We start from the raw sequence: 21,106 nt of genomic DNA, 5'->3' as shown, positions 1-21,106 counted from the left end.
GGCTGCATTGACAGGGCTAATGAGATCATTTAAAGCACACAGCAAGCTTCAGGTGACATTTCAGGACAGAGCCAAGGGAATGCATACTCTGACTTTACTCTCCTCCTTCTAATCTCTTGCCAGAGTATCATAACGGCCATGCTCTAGAGGCCATGGGAGCCCTTTTGATATAGTTCATACAGGTTAATTTCCTGGGCCAGAAATCAGGTGTAGAAAAGTGGATAATGGATCTGGGGTCACATGAAAGATACCTAGTATATTTTTTTTTATTTTATTTCCTTAAAGCTTAAAATAGTTTAATGAATCTAGTGGGTATTCCACTTTGATGATGGGAAGATAGAAATGTGATTGAATGCAAATATGAATGGAAAGTGACATGAATATGGTTTTATGCCATGTTTCAGTCTTCAATTACTGTGCTCATTCATTTTATTCTGAAGGTGCCGTCATCTTCTCTGTTCACATTGCTGGTAATCCATGAAAGCCTGACTTCACTGCTGTATTCTTTCCTTCCTTCGCATCTTCTTTTCCTGGGATTAGAAGGGTAGCTCAGAAATCAAGATGTCTCCATGAAGTTGACAAAAATCCACCACACTGTGTAGAAAACATTTATGTACAATGGAGATGCCAAGGACAGATGTTTGTGGGTCACTGAGCCCACACCTACAGTTGGTTTCAAATAACACTCATTTATTCTAGAGGAACTTCTGCATTCTCACATCGCCCACTGGTGGTCACCAGATGGAGAAAGGCTTGCCTTCCTGATGATAAATGATTCCTTGGTGCCTAACATGGTTATCCCCCGGTTTACTGGAGCTTTGTATCCCAAAGGAAGGAAGTATCCGTATCCTAAGGTAAGTGAGGTGGAAGTGCTAGTTTGCTCCCGCTCTCCCTGCACCAATGACTTGATTGATAGTGTTCTAGGTTCATGAAGCTGTCTTTGGAGAATAAAATAAGCCCCCTTACTTGTCGACAGACTCATCAATTTTAAGAGCTTGCAGTCATCCGTGCACAGTGCTTGTGTAGGAACAGGTGAAGATGATTCAAGGGTGCAGGGAATTTGACTGCATTTCCTTCCCTTTGATGCTCTTATTCTTTATCCCTCACCCTCCCAGTTGAAAAGAGGGTGAGGAAACATAAGAAGCAGCATTGATGCCAGAGCAAAGATTTCTCCAAGGTATATTCCGTGAGTTGTTAATAGGTATTATACAGGAGCAAAAAGTGCCACAGTCAAATAAGTTGAGAATTCTCAGTTTATAATAAAAATCTAGCTTTTTTCAGATGATTTTTTGAGCACTTAACATACATGTTAATGTGTATTATAAATCTCCTATAAAAAGTAGACTAAGCATAAAGAATCTCAATAAAAAATAGACTAAACATAAAGAATCACCAGTAAAGAATATTTATTAGTATTAATATTAACATCAGTATTATTCTGGGAGAGCATCTCTGGAACATACTTTATATGTAGAGTAGAGTCATAGCCAGGCGCAGCTGGAAAAGATGGAATTGTTTTATTGAGTGAAGTAAATATGGAACTCCCGCTCAGATAGCAAAACTATTTTTAAGTATTGGGTGAGGCCTCTAAAAGCAGGCCGCGTGGATGTATTGGTTTTTTCTCTTATACGCAATTGTTAATTATTTAAGGTCTCTTGCCTTAAAGTTTTTTTTCCCCATGTTTACAAAACAAAGTGAGCCCCTCCTGCAAGCATTAATCATGTAAAGATGTCTTATAGAAAACTTTTAAAATTCCAGTTTATACATTTTAGCTCTCAATGAGGTAAGTGATGGTTGCTGATTTCATTTAGAAGCCATTATCAAGCCATTTCTTTAGTGAGTTGTATGTCGTGTTTCCAAAGTACAATAGGTTTTATACCTTTAAATTTGTGCAGTACCTTAACTGGACAGAGTACTGGAAAAATTACCCATCACATGTATTTTTCTACTCCTGAAATGAAGGCATGGTCGTGGGGATGACTTTCCTTATTTTCCTATCATCCACAAGACTCAAGTTACCCAAGGTGGGAACAGGAGGAAGGAAGGGCATGAATATGAAGTCAGGGATGTGAAGACTATGTCCTCAGGGAGATTTTGTGCTGTTTTTCTCCTCATCCTATCTTCCTTCCAGTAGGCTGTAGTATCAGAGTGACTGATTGACCCTATGAAAGACAGCAGGGTTGAGAGGAATCTGTTTCCATGATTTTGAAATATTATTTTTAGGGCCTTCTCTGGGCATAGATCTGAAAGCACATATACTCAGTGCTCTTTAAGAAAAAATGGCAATTTAACCTAATGACAAAATAATTATATTTCCCAAGACAGTGGTATTGTACTCCAAGAAAAGTACTTTTGTCTTCTCCAATTGTAGATTTATCCATGTCTGATGGATGACAGTTTGTGCAGGTACAAGATATCTGCACCTGTTTTTATTTTCCAGAGAAAAAACGAAGACTTCTGAAATATATTCTCATCCCATGTGATTTACTTATTATAATGAAAGTTCACCTGACAATATAAATACAAAGTGAAGAATGGGTCCATATTGTGAAAAGTACATGTCAATATGAAGACAGTCACTCAGAGCTGTTCAGTGTATGCATTGCACAAAGGGAATAAAATCAACCCCAGAGAGGGGACCACTTTCTGTAATTAATTTTCCAAGAGGAGTTGGGATTTTAGGATTCACACAGAAGAGCCATATGTAGTTGCCTTCTCAGTTACAGACTCTGGGTACTTGAACTTGGACACTCATAGGGCTTATAATTTTATCAAGACTGAGGCAAACAAATGGACATACAAAAACATCTGAGAAAATCTAAATAAGTAGTAAATCAGAAGATACAGGCTTGACAAACTTAGACAATTTGTTATTATTTAATAAGTTATTATTTAAGTAATCAATATTTCTAAATAGTAAAGCTAGACATAAACTAATAATAACGTTTGTTTATTAATTGGGTAAATCATTTGTGCTAATAATATGCTATATATTTTCAGAGAGACTTTTCCATTTTTTTCCTCATTTGGCCATCTTCGCAATTGCCTCTATTTTACAAAGGGGCAAACTGAGCTTGTAAAAGGCTGAGTCCTTTTAAAAAGTCATGAGTATTTTGAGACTAGAGAAATAACTCAAATTTATTGATTCTGTCTCTCTGTCTCTAAAACTACCAGAGGTGAACTTGTATCTCAGAAGCTGGAATCAAGATAGCTCCTTGTCAAGTTAACAAATATACCTGGAGGTCTGTTTCCTCCACTAACTACAAATGACTCAGCTCTATATGAGTAACATTCTTAGACAGCCTCACATACACTATATGTATGTGTATATATATAATAAATGATATATGTGATGCATGATGTGTGTAGTACATAATGAAGGTCCCGAGTGTGTATTAATGACTACCACTGTGGAGCATTAAAAATAAAGACAAATGTTATAGTGGCCAAAGAGACAGAATCCAAGGCCTCAGGTGGTTGTCAGTAGAAATATCTGCCCAGGTACTTAAGACAAAGGTCTCAAAGAAACTAGGACTGGATTTTCATCTTTGTCCTCAGAATGCATTTCAGTATCATTTTGGTTCTATCATTTGAATTTTCAAAGTCTCATTATTTTCTACTCTGGTTTAAAAAAATAATAATTGTTAGTTTTTCCACTAACAAATGTGTTATTTTGATTTGCTCTTACTTACACAATAAACTTTTAAAAAGTGGTACTTTAGACATTGAAGTAACGCATAGAGTTCACACTAAATTGTGCTTCAAATTAAACTAGATTAAAATGAGTGCAGCAAATACCCAATGTGGTCAGATTTACTAATGAAATACTTGCGCTATACAAATATATTTGTATTTTTACTTAATTCAGCATGATTCAGAACTCATAAAATACCCTATCATTAGCAATTCAGCACAAAAACGATGCACAGCTCTATCTCAGCAACTGCAGGTTAATCTTTTTAATTAAAACATCTCTTTTAATGACAATTGGTTGCTAGTAAAATAAGGTTAATTATTATTGAGGCTTGTCTTTCAGAATCCTAGAGGAAGCATTCTGTGGATTTGCAGTCTTTGTAGCAAATTAGACTGTAAAAAGCTAATAGGTGAACTCCTCTCATTTGCAACCTATTGAAACAATTCAAATATTAAAAGGTACGAATGAACTTGCAATGTGCACTTAATTTCAAAACTCCATGGAAAGAAATCAAGTTGAGGTTATAGAATGCTAGACAGCTGAATTTTGGAAACAGCTTAATGTATGGTTTTTGTCTAAAACTGGCCGCATACATGCACAACTTTTTTTAGATGTGTACATTTCTTTAATAAGTTTCGGTTCTAGTAATTGCACACAAATTCAAAGAGAGAGATACCCAACTTGCATTGCCTTTGAACCAAAAGGATGTTAAGTGGTTATATTTTCATTTGTCGACGATCCTCTTGTTTTAATGATGGCTCCAAACATTTATTTGAGTCTAAAAGTTTTTTTTTAATTCATAGAATAAGTTAGTTGGCATTTTTCATACATGCTATGTTCCAGTTATGGCTTTCTAACCTTCTCTTGTACTTGAATCATGGACTTTTAGACTCATGGTGTGTACACAACTTTTAATTTGTTATTGTGTGGGAGTTAATTGGGATACCAGTGATCCTGCACAGGAAGAGCTTACAGTCCTATTGACATTAAAAAAAAAAAACTACCTTAGTATGTGGTAATAACTGTGTATAGCTTTGCCAAAGTATGTTATAAAATTATGCATCATTGATAACAATCCATAAAAATCGATCAAATTTAATTTAATTTCTCATTTCCTTTAATCACTTTACTGAAAGATAAAAAATATAGATGTAGTGTTTCACTCACTAGAAAAATCAGTGTCTAACCATGATTTTTTATTCATGAGTTAATTAATTATATAATTAAGTATATACTATTTTTTGGCACTTTTGTATATCATCTTTTTTTGTTAGCCCATATAACAAAACTAAGAGATGGTTTTTTCCACCGAAAGGAAATCTACTTTGGCTCAAAATGTCTGACTGCGACATATTCCCAGAGAAACGTTGTCTCATTTTTGAGAACCAAATAAAATAATACTTGAGGATCTTTAATACCCTGTCCATGGTCCACATCCAGTAAATAACAGTCAAAATTTGAACCCAGATCCCTCTGATTCATAGATTTAACTGAACCAGTTCTTAAAACGTTGCCCTTTTACCAGTAGTATCAGCCTTATCTGGGAAAATATTAGAAATGCAAATTCTCACGTCCCATCCAGACATTAGAAATGTTGGAGGTGGGCCTCGGCAGTCAGTGGTTTCATAAGCTTTCCAGGCCCTCTGCATGATTTTCATGCAAGTTCACCTTTAATAACTCCTGAGTAGTAATACATCTCTGTGTATAGATATATGTACATGCATCAGTGTTTTATCAACATTGGCATACTAATTATAATCATCTGGAAATCCTGTTAAAACACAGATTCTTAGGTCCACACCCAAAGATTCTGATTCTGAGTCTGAATATAGGTCAGGTTGGGGCCCATGAATTTGTGTTTCAAAGGTTCTAATTGATGCTACTGGTTAAAGAAAAGCACTTTGAATGACACTACTAAATACTCCTGTCCCAGCTCTAAATTTTAACATACCTGATGAAGCTAGAGAAATGGTTAGACTCAAAAAATACGAGGAAGACCAATACTTTCAGGGAGGAACATGGCAATTTAATTAAAACAAAAGTGATGTGAAACGGAGCTCCTAAATGAGGTAGGAGGCTGAATTGCCCAAGACAGGTGCACCCAAGCACTGGAAGGGTTTAGACCAACAAAAAACTTTACAAAGTTTGACCCCACAGCCTTCTCTGTGAGCAGGCTCATAGCTTATCTTTCAGGAAGCCCTTTATCATATGAACCATTCCCAAACTCTCTCTTTATAGTCACTGCATTTCTAAAATGAAAGCCTTTTCGGACTCCTTTCTTTAGATCAAACTTCTGACCTGTGTGTGATATACTCCCACAGATGTCCTAGTCATTTTTTTAAATTAAGACTTTAGTTTTTAAGAGCAGCAAATTTGAGAGGAAGGAAGATATTTGTGCCATATACCTGCTGCTCCCATTACCGTCCCCCACCAGAGCTGTGCCTTTGATATAATTGATGAAGCTCCATTGACACATCATAATCTCCCAAAGTCCAGAGTTTACTAATATTACGGTTCACTTATGTATGAACCTGGCATTGTGCACTCTATGGCTTTGGACAAATGTGTAATGAAACATATGGAGTATTTTTCACTGTTCTATAAATCCCTCATTGCTTTGCTATTTATCCTTCCTCCCTCCCTATGCCCCCTTTTTAAAATAACCTAACAGAACATTCTTGAGGAGCTATTACTGATTATTGGTGGAATGCACTATGTTGCTTCTGGTCCTGATTTAACTTTGGGTTTTGTTGGTATCAATTCCTTGAACATGACTCTTTCTTTGTTGTCTTTAAATCAGTTTTATCATTCTCTTTAGATTTTTTGTCAGGTCTTTTAATTCAACCCACTTTTAATTTCCTCATCCTTCTCTGTGTATCTCACATGGTCTTCTTTTCACAAAGCAGCTACACCACAATGATACTGATGTTTTGTTTAGAAACAGATTGAGCCACAGGTAGTCAATTGATTCTGTTAATTATTTATTCACATAAACATTCTTTCATTTGTTCATCCAACATGCTTGATATATGTTGGTGTAAGTCCCCATGTCTGCCCCTAAGAGTTCATAGTATATTTAGAAGAACTTTGATGGCCATTGCCTAGGAATGAACCAAAGCAGAACAAGAGCAGTTAAGAGCATCCTGGGGTTAAATACTAGCTCCCTCAGTTATTGCATATTTGATTGTACAACTTGCTTAACTTCTCCATTTTCATCTGGAAAATGGTTATAACTATGTCTTAGGACTGTAGTAGGAACATATAAAAATTCATGTGATGCTTTAACACATACTATGAGTCCGAAACATACTAACAGCTATACAGCCTAATTATTGTTTCATAAATTGTGATTTAATAAACTGAAATTACATTTTCCGACTACTGTCTTTCTAGTCTTCATGCCAGGTACATAGGGCATTCTGCTCCATGGCCCACATCCAGAAAACCTATGATTTTTAATGCATGGAATAGATTAGGTATTGTGGAATTTTAAGCATGTGGGACCAGAATTGGGTAGGCTTTCTTTTTCATTTTCTTTCTTCTTCTTCCTCTTCCTCTTCTTCTTCTACTTTTTTTTTTTAATGAGCCGAGCTTTCTTCCCTTTGCGTTTCATATCGTATAGTGTGAGTAGCTGCTTGATCTACTAGTTGTTTTGTAAAGCCAGCCCTTCTGGTATAATTCTAGGAGAAGAACACGGTAGCACTGCCTAATGAATAAAGTCATCATGATTTTCTGTCACCTTTAATTGTCTGACTAAAATGCTAGAGAAGCAGCAATCTACAAAAACAATTGAAAGCAATCAAGTTGTTGAATTTAAAATCATTTCTACTTCAGAGAAATTAAACTTTTTCCCCGATTCTAACACAGAATTGTGTAACAATCAAAATGCATTTTCTCTCTTTCTCAATATATTCTAATGCTTAATGTATTTGCATTGAAACTTTCATTTTCTCAAAGGCAGGTCAAGTGAACCCAACAATCAAATTATATGTTGTAAACCTATATGGACCAACTCATACTTTGGAACTCATGCCACCTGATAGCTTTAAATCAAGGTATGTAATTTCAATTTCACTTTTACCAGAAAATAGATCTTTTAACTCCAATTATCATTTTGTTGCAATTTAGAGAGAGATGTGATCAGCTCAACACATTCACTTGAAAATAAAACTGAGGTTGCCTCCATTAGTGCAGGAATGAACTCATTCTGGATCTCTTGTTGTTCCCAGGAAGCATTTAAAGTTTGAAGGTGATTACCAGCACCACAAAATGACTAAATATACTATTACCAAGAATTAGATCTTTGGCGGGACATGCAGCAGAAGGATTGGGGCAAAGGATAATTTTCCATTGAATTTTCTTCCTGAAAATAGTCACTCCATGTTTTTAATTTATTTTTTTTTCTCTGCTAAGTACCATGTTATTTTCTTTGGTTTCTCTTTATTGGTTTGCCAAAATACACAGAGAATTTTGCTAAGCACAATGACCACCTATGCCACGTAGCAAATCAAAGGAATATGTTACTGCCTATGGTGGACTCTCCTAAATAAGACTGGTGAGAAGTTCAATTTCTATCCCCTACTTTTGCAGAAAGTGTCTTTCTTAATGTATGCTTTTTTTTAAAGCTGAACAAACAAAAGTTGACTACACTTACATGTTAAAAAGGGAAGCTGTGTTCCCCAAAACAAATAAGTGACAGAATCCCAAATTGCTTCTTGACTTTTATCATAATCCATAAACCCCATGTTTTTAAATGGCCCACTTTCAAAGAGTACAGTCTTCCTAAAATGTGTGTAATTCTTCAACTTTTTTCCTGTAACTTGTCAGTGATTCCCTAGCGTTGTTCTCCAGGCAGGGAAATTTAATGAGATTTTGTTTTAAACAGCCGACATAAGACTCCTGCTTATTTCCGTCTGAGTAGGGAGAAAAGAAACACCTTTCATGGGTCAGAAGCATCCTTTTAATATTAGCAAAATTTCCAGTATTTGAACAACTAATCAAATAACCATGTGGATTGTGAAATCCAGAGTGGTCTCAAACTTCAAAGGTGATTCTTTTAAATTTTGTAACCCTGTGAAAATTTACAACAATCGTAGAGATGGAATAGGCAGCTGATTTAGGAAAACAGTTTCACACTCTACTGAATGATATGAGGCTAAGCTTACAGTGTGTTTTGATGACATCAAAAATAATTACAGGGTGACTGATTCGAGTAGAAATTCCACTCAAGTGGTGTTACATGGACATATTTGGGGAAATCCATTCATATTTGGGATTTTCACAGATAGTGTAGCCTTCAGCAAGCGGAAATTTTTCCTACTTGAAAAGTTATTTAAAATACATGGAATTTTTACATTGGAAAGGCCCCCATTAACTATTTAATACAAATTGCTTCTATTATTGATGGAAAAGATGGGACCCAAAGAAAAAGCATGCTTGATGTTGAATCTTAAGATTAGTTGGTAGCAGAGGTAAAGCCTGTTTCAAGTTATAGAGCATTTCATCTAGGTTGTGATGAAAGACCATAAAAGGTCATCAAAATCGACATATAGAATATAGCAGGGTTGATCAAATCAGATGAAACTTCTACTTCTGACCTCGGTTTATCAGCCATGGAAGATTTAAACACAGATGAAGCAATTATGGAAATTATTAATATTTTATGTGATCCTTATGGCTTATCTTTTTTTTTTTTTTCTTATGGCTTATCTTTTTCTCTGATTGGTGTAGTACTCTGAATTAACAATAAAGGGCACTAAACAGCAGTGTCTGAGTCACATCTCTACTACCATTTTATTAGGTGACCTTGAGTAAATCACTTTAACTCGCTCCAGGTGTGAATCCCTAATCTTGAAATAATGATTTCTAATTTTCATCAGTTTTTTAAATCTTTGAATTGGAAGTCAATTTTATAACATCCAGGTTTCTCTCTAATAGGAGGAAAGTGATTCCTGACCTTGATGTCGTTACCTGAGAGTCTTTATAATGAATTCACCAGATAGAACATAGCAGTGTCATCAAATACAAAAATTCCTGAAGACAAAGTCAATTGTCATTATTAGAGTATAGCATATATCTCTTTAATGTTTGAGGTACAATGTGATCAAATTAGTCACCCATTGGAAAAAGATATCACATACCTTTAGATGTTGGAAATTCAGTACATGGAATGATATACTAGATCCCTTTAAGAATGAGGAAGAATCCTGTGAAGAAAAAGTTCTTAAATATAATTCAGATATGTTGGTTTAGCAATGAACTTGATGTACATTTGGGAGAGTCATGTAATACCTTATCTACACAATGTATCAATATGTAACACATTTCCTTGTCTGCCTCATAATTATATAGGTGCCAATTGTGGTATGTGAAATGCACCAAAGTGTACAATTCTCTTTTTGTTGGAGAACTCAGGATCAAAATGTACTAAATAATAGTGTTTTCAAATATTTCCTAGACTTCGGTTTTCATGTTTCTTTACTCATTTTTTTCCTGGTGGAAGCTTTGGTTCAAGTTCCTATCATTTGCATTTCACCTCTCCGAGCACAGGTCTTTGATGGGCCTAGAAACACACAAACATGAACAAAATAGATGTATCCATGGTGCAAATCAAAGAATGCTGCATTTATCCACACATCAAATGGAAATTAAACTCATACTCTTCCTTGGATTTTGTTTCAAGATTATCAATATCTATAATATTTAACACTTAGTACTTTAGCCATATGGAAATTACCTAGAAAACTATTGCGCCTTCCCTAGTTAGATAGACATTTGAGATCTAAAAGAGCATATCGTTTTTCATAATTTATTGGTCAGGGTCATGGAAATTAAAAAGATGACACACTCAAGAGGGGTAATTGAAATGCAGTTAATTAAGGACTATTTACAAAGATATGGGTGGGATTAAAAGGAAACTCATAAGGGATGGGAAAGCAACATAGAGTCTGCAATAGCAAAAAGCCTTAACTGCCCCAGGACTGAAGGAGCAAGGGGCAGGCTCACTTAGGAAACCTGAAGAGACTTGTAGCTGAAGAACAGGATGGACCAGTAGGACCTGTCCACAGGTAGAACAATTCAGTCATTGCCAAACTGGGTTCTAATAGGGAGTGGGTCCTGGGGATAAATACTCTGAACTCTCTCCTCTAAAGCTTTGAGTTCCTCCAGAGGTCTCTCTTGGACTAGGGAACCTCCTTGTAGAGTCCAGCCTCTGGAAACTGTGGGGGTGAAGGTAAGACAAATTTGAGAATACACCTGGCAAATGGAGACTATGCAATGCAAGTGAGTTAAAGATAATATTTGCCTTAAGAAATTTATCATTGTTATTACTTTAGGAACGTGTTGGAGATGTCCAGAAGAACACGCAATGATTTCTCTGAAGCCATGTGTAAAGTGTTCTGTCTCTGTTTCTAGTTCTGTTTCTGTCCCTGTCTCTTTCTGTCTTTGTGTGTGTGTGTGTGTGGTGTGTCTTTCAATCTCTCTGTCTCCCTCTCTCCACACACACACACACACACACACACACACACAAACACACAAACACACACACATCCCCCTATGATTTACCTAAGTAATACTTGTGCTTTTCCTGAAAACCTACCATATTTTTCTTCAGTGCATTGTAGATTATGTGACGAATCATGTTTCAACTGTCGCATCAGTGTACTTTGAGAATACACAGGTTTACCCTTGGTGACACCTGGGTATCCTCTGTAACTTATTTTCCTTTATCTGTCTTCCTAATTTTATTAACCACACTATTCTTAAATAATTCTAAGCCAACACAAATTCTTTTTATTTTTTGAACATTTTAGATTTATAAATATGTAAATTAGTTTGTTGGTACCAGTATTAGTAGCAATATTCCCATGTTTATTAGTGGCAGTATGCTCATAGATATTGCAAGCCTATGTGTCTTTTTGGAGAATTTAGATTTGAACTTAAAAATACATAGTTAACTTCTAGAGGAAATATTTTTTATAATAATGAATCATGCAGATTTAGAGAATTGTCACATTGTTTTGGAGAAGTGATTATGTCCTGTGTTCATTCATCTCCAGGCTGAAGAATAAAGATAGTGGTTTGTCTTGAGGTTCTCCTTGCTCTCTGTCTTGAACAGTATTTTACTTACCTGAAATCTTTCTTTAGTCATCCACCTTTTGTGACTCATTGTTCTCAGCCAGTTTCATTGATATGATATTGTCATATTGCCCCTGTCACTCTGGGCTTGAAACCGCCATGCTTTTTCTTCCTATTTAATTGAAGTATGTCTAGTCTGCATCTCTCATTCTGCCAGTGAATGTTTGTGCCTTCCAATAAAATCTAATTAATAAATTTATCTGTGTTGATGGAAGTGACCCTTCTTACAAGTAAAACATAGTTATTAACAAAGGTCTTTGGAGGACACTAGCTATGAGTTGGTCATGAATGTCCTCACAATACACTTATGGGCAGAGATCTTGGATTATCTGGAAGAGAGTGAGCTCAGAGTAACCATATGTGCACAAAGGTTGTTGTGAGCAAAGAGTAGTGATTGGACAGGAAGCCAGTGAAGACACAGGTATGACTGCTAATACACCTGTCTGCTGGTGATGCTGGCACCTCCAGTCCACATACTCTTGTGAACAATTAGATCTCCTGTGCCAGACCACCCAGCTAATAGAAAGTCTTTCTTGACTTGAGTGCAATCCCTCTAACCCGCTTGTCTCTGTCTCTGTGGCTCAAGAGGACCAGATCCTCGAGGACTTCCTGGGTAATCAGGAGCCATGGAGACTAGGAACAAGCAGGAAAGCCAGTTAAAAGGAAGGGACACTTTCGCTGGCCACTGGTCGTGGGACACCAGATCTAATGTGTTCATGAGATGGAGTTCCAGGAGGACAGCCATATCTGCAGCAGGCAGGCCAAGGAGTGTGGCATTTCCAGGTAAGGGCACTTCCTTATTCCCTCATTCAGAGGAACACTGAATAAGCAAACTGAATAAGTCGTTATGAAACATAAGGAGATGTGCACCTAGGATCTTGGAACAAAGAAAGAAAGAATACAGATGTGATTTAGTTAGTAAATGCATCTTTCCTCCCTTCCTATGTGTCAAGTTCTACTTATCTTTCATTTTGGATATTTCCAACACTTTATCATGGATATTTCAATGGTTTGAAAGTACCCCAATGGACTTCACAAGTTCTATTTTGGGGAGAACTCTTGTCCTTATGAATATATGTACTAAGATACCTCACATAAGACTAAATTTTGCTTATGAACACAAGATACGTTATGTACAAACACACCAAATAATCATTATTTAATCAAAAAATATAAGTGGTATGACTATAAATAACAATTTTAACTTAATTTTATACCTAAGTTACTGTTCTCTTTTAAAAATCATTTATTCACCAGATTTACACCAGTTGAATTTTAATTGTCTTATAAATAAGAATTTTCTTTTGAGTCAAGATTTTCCATTGTAGGCAGTTAATATAATGTGTCAGTGTCTGGGAAGACATTGTAAAGTTGTTCTTAAAACATTGGGAGTTACTTTGAAAGGAAAAACACTCAAGATGAATATTAGATTTTGTTTGTCTTTTCTATTCTTGTTATTTATTTTAAAAACCATTCATATTAATTCTTCTCATTTGGCACAAAATATAGTATTACTCACTTTAGCTGATTGAGACAAATTTCTTATCAGGTTTGAAATTCTTCTATATGTCAGTTCTGTCCAGATTTTTCAATAAATATGACTACCTTGATTTTGCAGTCTTTGGTCAGTTGTTGACCACAAGCAAATTATTTTTTACTTCAATTTTGGACAACATTTATATCAATTAATCAGAAATATATGTTCTCACAATTCAGCATTTTTTCCTGATTAATTAGAGTATCCACTATCATTTTTCTCCATGATAAATCTTCTAGGTAGATTTCTTAAAAGTTAATGCCTATATTTTTCCCTTTTTATGGTAATGCATGCAAAATAAATCAGTTTAAACAAAGCTCAGTGAAAGCAAACAAGACATAGTTCTTTAAAGAATCATAAGGCCCATTGATTTGGCCAAAGATTAATCCTAAACCAGTTGCATATTTGATTCAAAGTTGCCTTGTTAACTTTATTTAGGGAACTTTATGATTTCACTGAGTTTCAGGCAATTTTCAAGTAGGACTCAGCTGATTGTGAAAGCTGCTGGATGTCTTGCAGAGATTGTTGAAGAAGATACTGCAGGATTCACTGTATGACAAGTTATGCTTGTCCTTCTGCTGACATCTTCACTTTGATGGGTTAACAGGCTTCACTGAGGAAGCACTAACTACTCAGTAATGTTAGAAATGTGAGATTCAGTTAGCTGAATGTCTAACCCAGATGTGTCTAAGGACAGGTGATTTGTATTACAAGGTTTTTCTTTCATAGGTGATTTTTTTCGAAGTTACATAAAAACCAGATGGATTAATTTTAGGACAATATTCATGGATGGCATTTTTCAAGCCATTTCTACAGCATCTCATCTATTCTGAAACTGGGCAGTTTTGTTTGAATTTTTTTTTCTTTGTATCATAAATTGAATTGGTATTGATAATTGCATTTTGTTATGTGTGGGTTGGGGGATTTTGTGATATGTTATGTAAATTTCCAAACATAGACTCTATAATGAAAGAAATATAATCTATAAAGGAAAAAATAAAAGCTTTTCCAATCTACAATCATCCTGAGGATATCATAGGCCCCACTAGTTAGCATCCCCACTCTATCAAAAATTCAGTAGCCCTTCATCTTCAATTTGATTCCTTCTTTGTTTTAAACTTTTTCAAATAAATAAGATTAAAAAATAATGTTGTAAAAATATTATGAATAAGATTCAGAGTGGCCCTTGTCCCACAATGGAAAAAGACCTAAGCAAACCATTCATGGCTCTGTAGCTCAAGTCCCTGTGGATAAAGTGAGATAACATGGAAGTCATACATAAGAAATAATTATTAAATCAACAATAAGATTTGCCTTTTAATTCATTATTGAATGTATTTTTGAAAAAATAAAATGGAACATAGCTTAGAAAATTTATTCTTCATTTTGAGTATATGTTAGCACTATACTAGTCAATAGAAAATAACACATTATTTAGAAATGTCTAGCATCTTGATTATTTTTATTTTTTCCAAAAACATTCCTTCTGTGAAATCATTTGCTTTCAAATTTATTCTCAAATATTTCATATATTTATATATATATGTATATGTGCGTATGTTTACACACATGCATACACATATTTGTATTTATATGTCAATATTTGAAGAAGCAGATGTGTATATATACACAAATGGAGATTAACATGATGTGACATCCTTATACTGTTTCATTTATTATGCATATAAAATAACAAGTATATTGGTACTATACAGATTCTCTGGCTCTAAATGTGAATTTTAATTTTGTTTCCGAACTAGAGAATACTATATCACTATGGTTAAATGGGTAAGCAATACCAAGACGGTGGTCAGATGGTTAAATCGCCCTCAGAACATCTCCATTCTCACAGTCTGTGAGACCACTACTGGTGCTTGTAGTAGAGTGAGTATAATTTATTTTCCTTTATGTTTAAAATGTAGTCGTTTATTCCACCTCTCAAAGGAAAATTAAACAATTCTTTGTGCAAAGACTGCAATATTTAACTTCCAAAGGTATTGAGTATATACTTTAATCCATAAGTCTTCCATACTTTGAAGTAAGAAATATAGATGATAAACTTCAGAAGAGAATGAGTTAAGCTTTAAGACAATGAATTCTTATATAGTATAAAGGGTCCAAGCCATGTTAGTTTCATTCTCAAATGGGCCTTCTCTCTACATTTTCACAGTGATTAACTTGAGAAAATGAGATGTTTCTTTCCTGTCATTTTTAAAACAATTCCAAAAATTCAGTTTTTTCTGTAGTTCAGATTAGTCTTCTAAAATGTGTCTGTCTTTAAATTAAGTACAAATAGTAAAAAAAACCTGATTCTTGAACAACTATGTTTTGAAGTAGGTTTGTTTTTCAATTTCTATAATCATATTTTATAAATTTTGCAATAGATGATGTGTAATTTTTAAGGTTCTTAGTAAAGAGAATACTTTAATAAATTTAAATTGTTGTATTACATATTTGGTACTGGTAAAGGATTCTCAATTATTTAACAACAGAATTTTCAAACCTACCCTCTGGACAAAATGGAGTAAATGTTACCAGCCTAGCATCTCTATAGTAATCAACTATAAAAGTTTACAAAATATGTTAAACAACTATATTCAGATATTGGACAATAAGACAATCAAGAGACAAGTGGTGAAATAAAGCTATGGCTTCCTGCTGGTGACACATTTGAGGCCACAGTGCAAGGAGATGGCATCCAAGAAAAGCACAAGGGTATCACTGATCCAAAAGGGTGGGGAAAATCAGAGTTTGAGGCTATTGTGTTGGCTGAAATTTGCAGGACAAGTACTACAGGATAGGAGCTACATACAAAATAACTTCAGAAATATATGTAAAGTGTCTTTTAAGTCTTTATCTCTGTGCTTAGCTGTGCAAGTACAGGGCCTGCCTCAGAGAGAGAAGCAAATAGAGAATCTGCAGGATGCACAATGCTTTGAGACTTTGAAGTAATGAACATCAAAAAGAGAGGTCTCTCACTGAAAACCCTAAGCATTCGACTTAGAGCCCAGAAAGAAAATGTATTAGGAATAGAACTATTCTAGACTCCTTCTAATAAATATTTAAATCAAACCTTGAAAGAAGTGACTTCATCTGCCTGTAAACTAGCTGCCTGCCAGAACAAAGTTTACTCTTTAAAAAAAGTTAAAAATGAATTCTCAAAAGTAAAGCATTCACAATACCAATCACACAGTTAAAACATACTATATATGTAAAGACACAGAAAATATAACTCACCCACCTCCCCCAAAATAAGTAGCAGACTTACAAAGGATATAATGGAATTAATAGGCTAAAAAAAAAAGTTTTTAGCAATTTTTGTTATTTAAAAAATTAAAGAAATTAAAGGGTGGCCATAATTAGTGAACAGATGAGAAGTTTCAGTGGCTAACTATAAACTATAAATACAGAACAATGAAATTTCAGAAACTAAAAAATATAGTGTCTGAAATGAAAAATTGCCTAGATGAGCTTAACAACAAATTGGACACCATTGTAGTTCAGGAAAAAGAAGTAATTCAAACAGAAGTCCTGAGGGAAAAAAGGTTGGAAAAAAAACAAAAACAAACAAAGCCTTAATTACCTGTAGAACAATATAAGCTGATAAAAATGTAAAATTATATAAACAGAAGGCGAAATTTGAGATATTGGGGCAGAAAAAACTAAAGAAACAGTAATAATCAAATTTTATGAAAAACCATTAATCCATATATCCTAGAAGTTAGCAAATCCCAAATAGACTAAAGACAAAGAAAAAAATACCTCACCACGTAATACACAAATTATTGCAAACAAAAGATTAAGAGAAAAAATTTAAAGTAACCTGAGAGAGAAACACATTACATATTGGGGAATAAAATGTTGAGATTACTGCCTGTGTCTCATCAGAAAACATGCAAACAAGAAAGCAATGGAAAGAATTGAAAGAAATAAAATGTCAAACTGAAAGCCTACATCCTATGAAAATATGTTTAGAAAATAAAGACAAAGGAAGATATTTTCAGGTAAATAGGAACTGAAATAATTCATCAAAAGTGAATCTGCACAAGTATCAGGAAATGAAGTTATTCAGGCTAAAATTAATGACATCAGATGAAAAATCAGATCAAAATGAAGGAAATAAAGGTGCCAAATAAGGTAAATATGCGAATTAAATAATTTCTAGTTCTTAAATTTTCAAAAAGGTAATTAAGAAAATTAAAGTAGTATATAGTAGAGATATTAATTTCATAATGATATGGTATCAATTGATTAGGAAGGTATAACAATTCTAAGTACCTATGCATCTAATAATAAAGCTTCTAAATATTTAAGCAAAAGCTGAGAAAACTAAAGAAGAAATAGAAATATACTTAAAGACTTAAATATTATTTTCAATGTATTTGATGGAATAAGTAATCAAAAAATCTGTAATGACAACAAAAGATCTGGACAATACTATCAACAACTAAAATAGATATTTAGGAAAAATTTTACTCAACGACTATATAATAAACAGTTTTTTCAAGTTCAAGGGGAATATTCACAAGTCTCAAAGTGTAGAAAGTGAAATCAAGGAGAGTAAATTGTTTGACTAGAAAAGAATTAAATTAGAAATTAATAACTAAAAGATATTTGGGAAACTGACAAATACTTGGAAATTTTAATTAAAAAAACCGTACTCCTAAATAACTAGTAAGTTAAAGGACAAAGCACATAAGGAATTAAAAACAATTTTAAATTCAAACATAATGAAAACATAGCATAGTGGGTGAAGCAAAATGATGTTTAAAATGAAGTTTATATCTTTACATGCTTATATTAGAAAAGGAAAAAGGTATTGAATCAATGATAAAAACCCAAGTTATGAAGCTAGAGAAAGAAGTACAAAATTAGCTCAAAGTAATAAGGAGTGAAATATAAAAATAATTGCACAAATTAATAACACAGAATAGTCTATAAAGAAAATCAGTGAAAGCAAAAATTATTTTTAAAAGATGAATAAAATTGATAAATCTTTATTTGTACTGATGAGGAAAAAACACCCCACAAACTACCAATTTCAAGAATGAAGGGTTCCCTATCAATATACTGGTTGTATTTTTTACAGAACTAGAACAGATAATTTTAAAATTTGTGTGGAAGCACAAAGGACTCTGAAGAGCCAAAACAATCTTGAGAAAAAACAGAGCTGGAGGCATCACACTCTGTGACTTCAGACTATACTACAAAGCTACAGTAATCAAACCAGTACAGTATTGGCACAAAAACAGAAATACATCAGTGGAACACAATAGATAGCCTGGAAATGGTCAATTAATCAAGGACAAAGGAGACAAGAATATACAATGGAGAAAAGACGGTCTTCTCAATAAGTGGTGCTGGGAAAACTGGGCAGGTGCATATAAAAGAGTGAGATTAGAACATTTCCACACACTATATACAGAAATAAACTGAAGATGGATTAAAGACCTAAATATAAGAACTGAAACCATAAAACTCCTAGAAGAAAACATAGGCAGAACATTTTTTGATGTAAACCACAGCAAGATCTTTTTTGACCACCTCCTAGAATAATGGAAATAAAAACAAACATAAACAAATGGGACCTAATAAAACTTAAAAGCTTTTGCACTGCAAAGGAAACTATAAACAAGACGAAAAGACAACCCTCAGAATGGGAGAAAATATTTGCAAACAAATCAATGGACAAAGGACTAATCTCCAAAATATATAAACAGCTCATGCAGCTTGATATCAAACAAACAAACAAACAAACAAACAACTAAACCAAAAAATGGGCAGAAGACCTGACTAGACATTTTTCCGAAGAAGACATACAGATGGCTAAGAGGCACATTTTGAAAAACCACTCAACATCACTAATTAGTAGAGAAATGCAAATCAAAACTACAATGAGATATCACCTCACACTGGTTAGAATGGACATCATCAGAAAATCTACAAACAATAAATGCTGGAGAGGGTGTGGAGAAAAGGGAACGCTCTTGCACTGTTGGTGGGAATGTAAATTGATACAGCCACTATGGAGAACAGTATGGCGGTTTCTTAAAAAACTAAAAATAGAATTACCATATGACCCAGCAAACCCAAAATTGGGCAATACCCAGAGATCATAATTCAAAAACACACATGCACCACAATGTTCATTGCAGCACTATTTACAATAGCCAGGGCATGGAAGCAACCTAAATGCCCATCAACAGATGAATGGATAAAGAAGAATACATTTCATTGTATACATTCCATATATACACAATAGAATATTACTCAGTCATAGAAAGGAACAAAACTGGGTCATTTGTAGAGATGTGGATGGACCTAAAGACTGTAATACAGAGTGAAGTAAGTCAGAAAGAGAAAAACAAATATCATTTATTAATGCGTATATGTGGAATCTAGAAAAATGGTACAGATGAACCTATTTCAAGGGCAGGAATAGAGATGCAGATGTAGAGAATGGACATGTAAGCACAGAGGGGGAAGGGGAGGGTAGGATGAATTGGCAGATTAAGGTTGACATATATACACTAATATGTATAAAGTAGATAACTAATAAGAACCTTCTGTATAGCACAGGGAACTTCAGTTCGCTGTACAGTAGAAACTAACACGACATTGTAAAACAACTATACCCCAATTGAAAAAAAAAAAGAACATTTCCTCATACTATATACAAAACAAACTCAAGATGGATTAAAGTCCTAAATATAAGACCTGAAACCATAAAAATCCTAGAAGAAAACATAGGCAGAACAGTCTTTGACATAAATTGTAGCAATATTTTTTTGAATCTGTCTCCTAAGGCCAAAGAAATAAAACCAAAATAAAAAATGAGACCTAATTAAACTAAAAAGCTTTTGCACAGCAAAAGTAACCTTTGACAAAATGAAAAAAATCTACTAAATGTGCAACAGCATGCTTCCACTGCACCACTGTGCTAAACACAAGCTAATCTACTAAATGGGAGAAAATATTTGCAAATAATATGGCCCATAAGGGATTAATATCCAAAATATATAAATAGCTCATACAACTCAATATCAAAAAATAAAGCCCAATTAAAAGGTGGGCAGAAGACCTGACTAGACATTTTCCCAAAGAAGACACACAAAAGGCCAACAGGCACATGAAAAGGTGCTCAACGTCACTAGTCATTAGAGAATGCAAATCAAAACCACAATGAGATATTACCTCACACCTGTCAGAATGGCTATTATCAAAAAGATAACAACAAATGTTCAGGAGGTTGTGGCAAAAAGCCAACCCTGTATACTGTTGGTGAAAATGTAAATTGGTGCAGCTACTTGGAAAACAGTATGGAGGTTGCTCAAAAACTAAAAATAGAACTACCATATGACCCAGCAGTTCTACTCCTAATTAAACATACAAAAAACAAAAAACAAAAAAACCCAAAACACTAATTTGAAAAGATACATGCATTCCAGTGTTTATAGCGGCATTATTTACAATAGCCTACATATGAAAGCAACATAAATGTCCATCAACAAATGAATGGATAAAGAAGAAGTGGTATACATATATGTATGGAATATTGCTCAGCTATAAAAAAGAATGAAATGTTGGCATTTGTAACAATATGGATGGACCTAGAGGGTATTATGCTTAGTGAAATAAAGTCAAACAGAAAAAGAGAACTACTACATATTATCACTTATATGTGGACTCTAAAACATAAAACAAGTGAATGAATATAACAAAACAGAAACCGACTCACA

The 21,106-nt window shown here is 34.2% G+C and overlaps 1 protein-coding gene across 1 annotated transcript in view; it reads left to right on the top strand.

Annotated features, from left to right (window-relative positions):
- DPP10 (dipeptidyl peptidase like 10) overlaps window positions 1-21,106 on the top strand; it is a 630,338-nt gene that overhangs the window by 522,764 nt on the left and 86,468 nt on the right. Inside the window, exons 9-11 of the mRNA XM_057745327.1 lie at window positions 700-854; window positions 7,652-7,749; window positions 15,128-15,251. Of these exons, the coding sequence (XP_057601310.1) occupies window positions 700-854; window positions 7,652-7,749; window positions 15,128-15,251 (377 nt within the window). The remainder of the gene's footprint in view (window positions 1-699; window positions 855-7,651; window positions 7,750-15,127; window positions 15,252-21,106) is intronic.

The sequence above is a fragment of the Hippopotamus amphibius genome, chromosome 8 (genome assembly GCF_030028045.1).
Source record: "Hippopotamus amphibius kiboko isolate mHipAmp2 chromosome 8, mHipAmp2.hap2, whole genome shotgun sequence".
Lineage (NCBI taxonomy): Eukaryota > Metazoa > Chordata > Mammalia > Artiodactyla > Hippopotamidae > Hippopotamus > Hippopotamus amphibius.
This window is presented reverse-complemented; position numbering and strand designations above follow the sequence as displayed.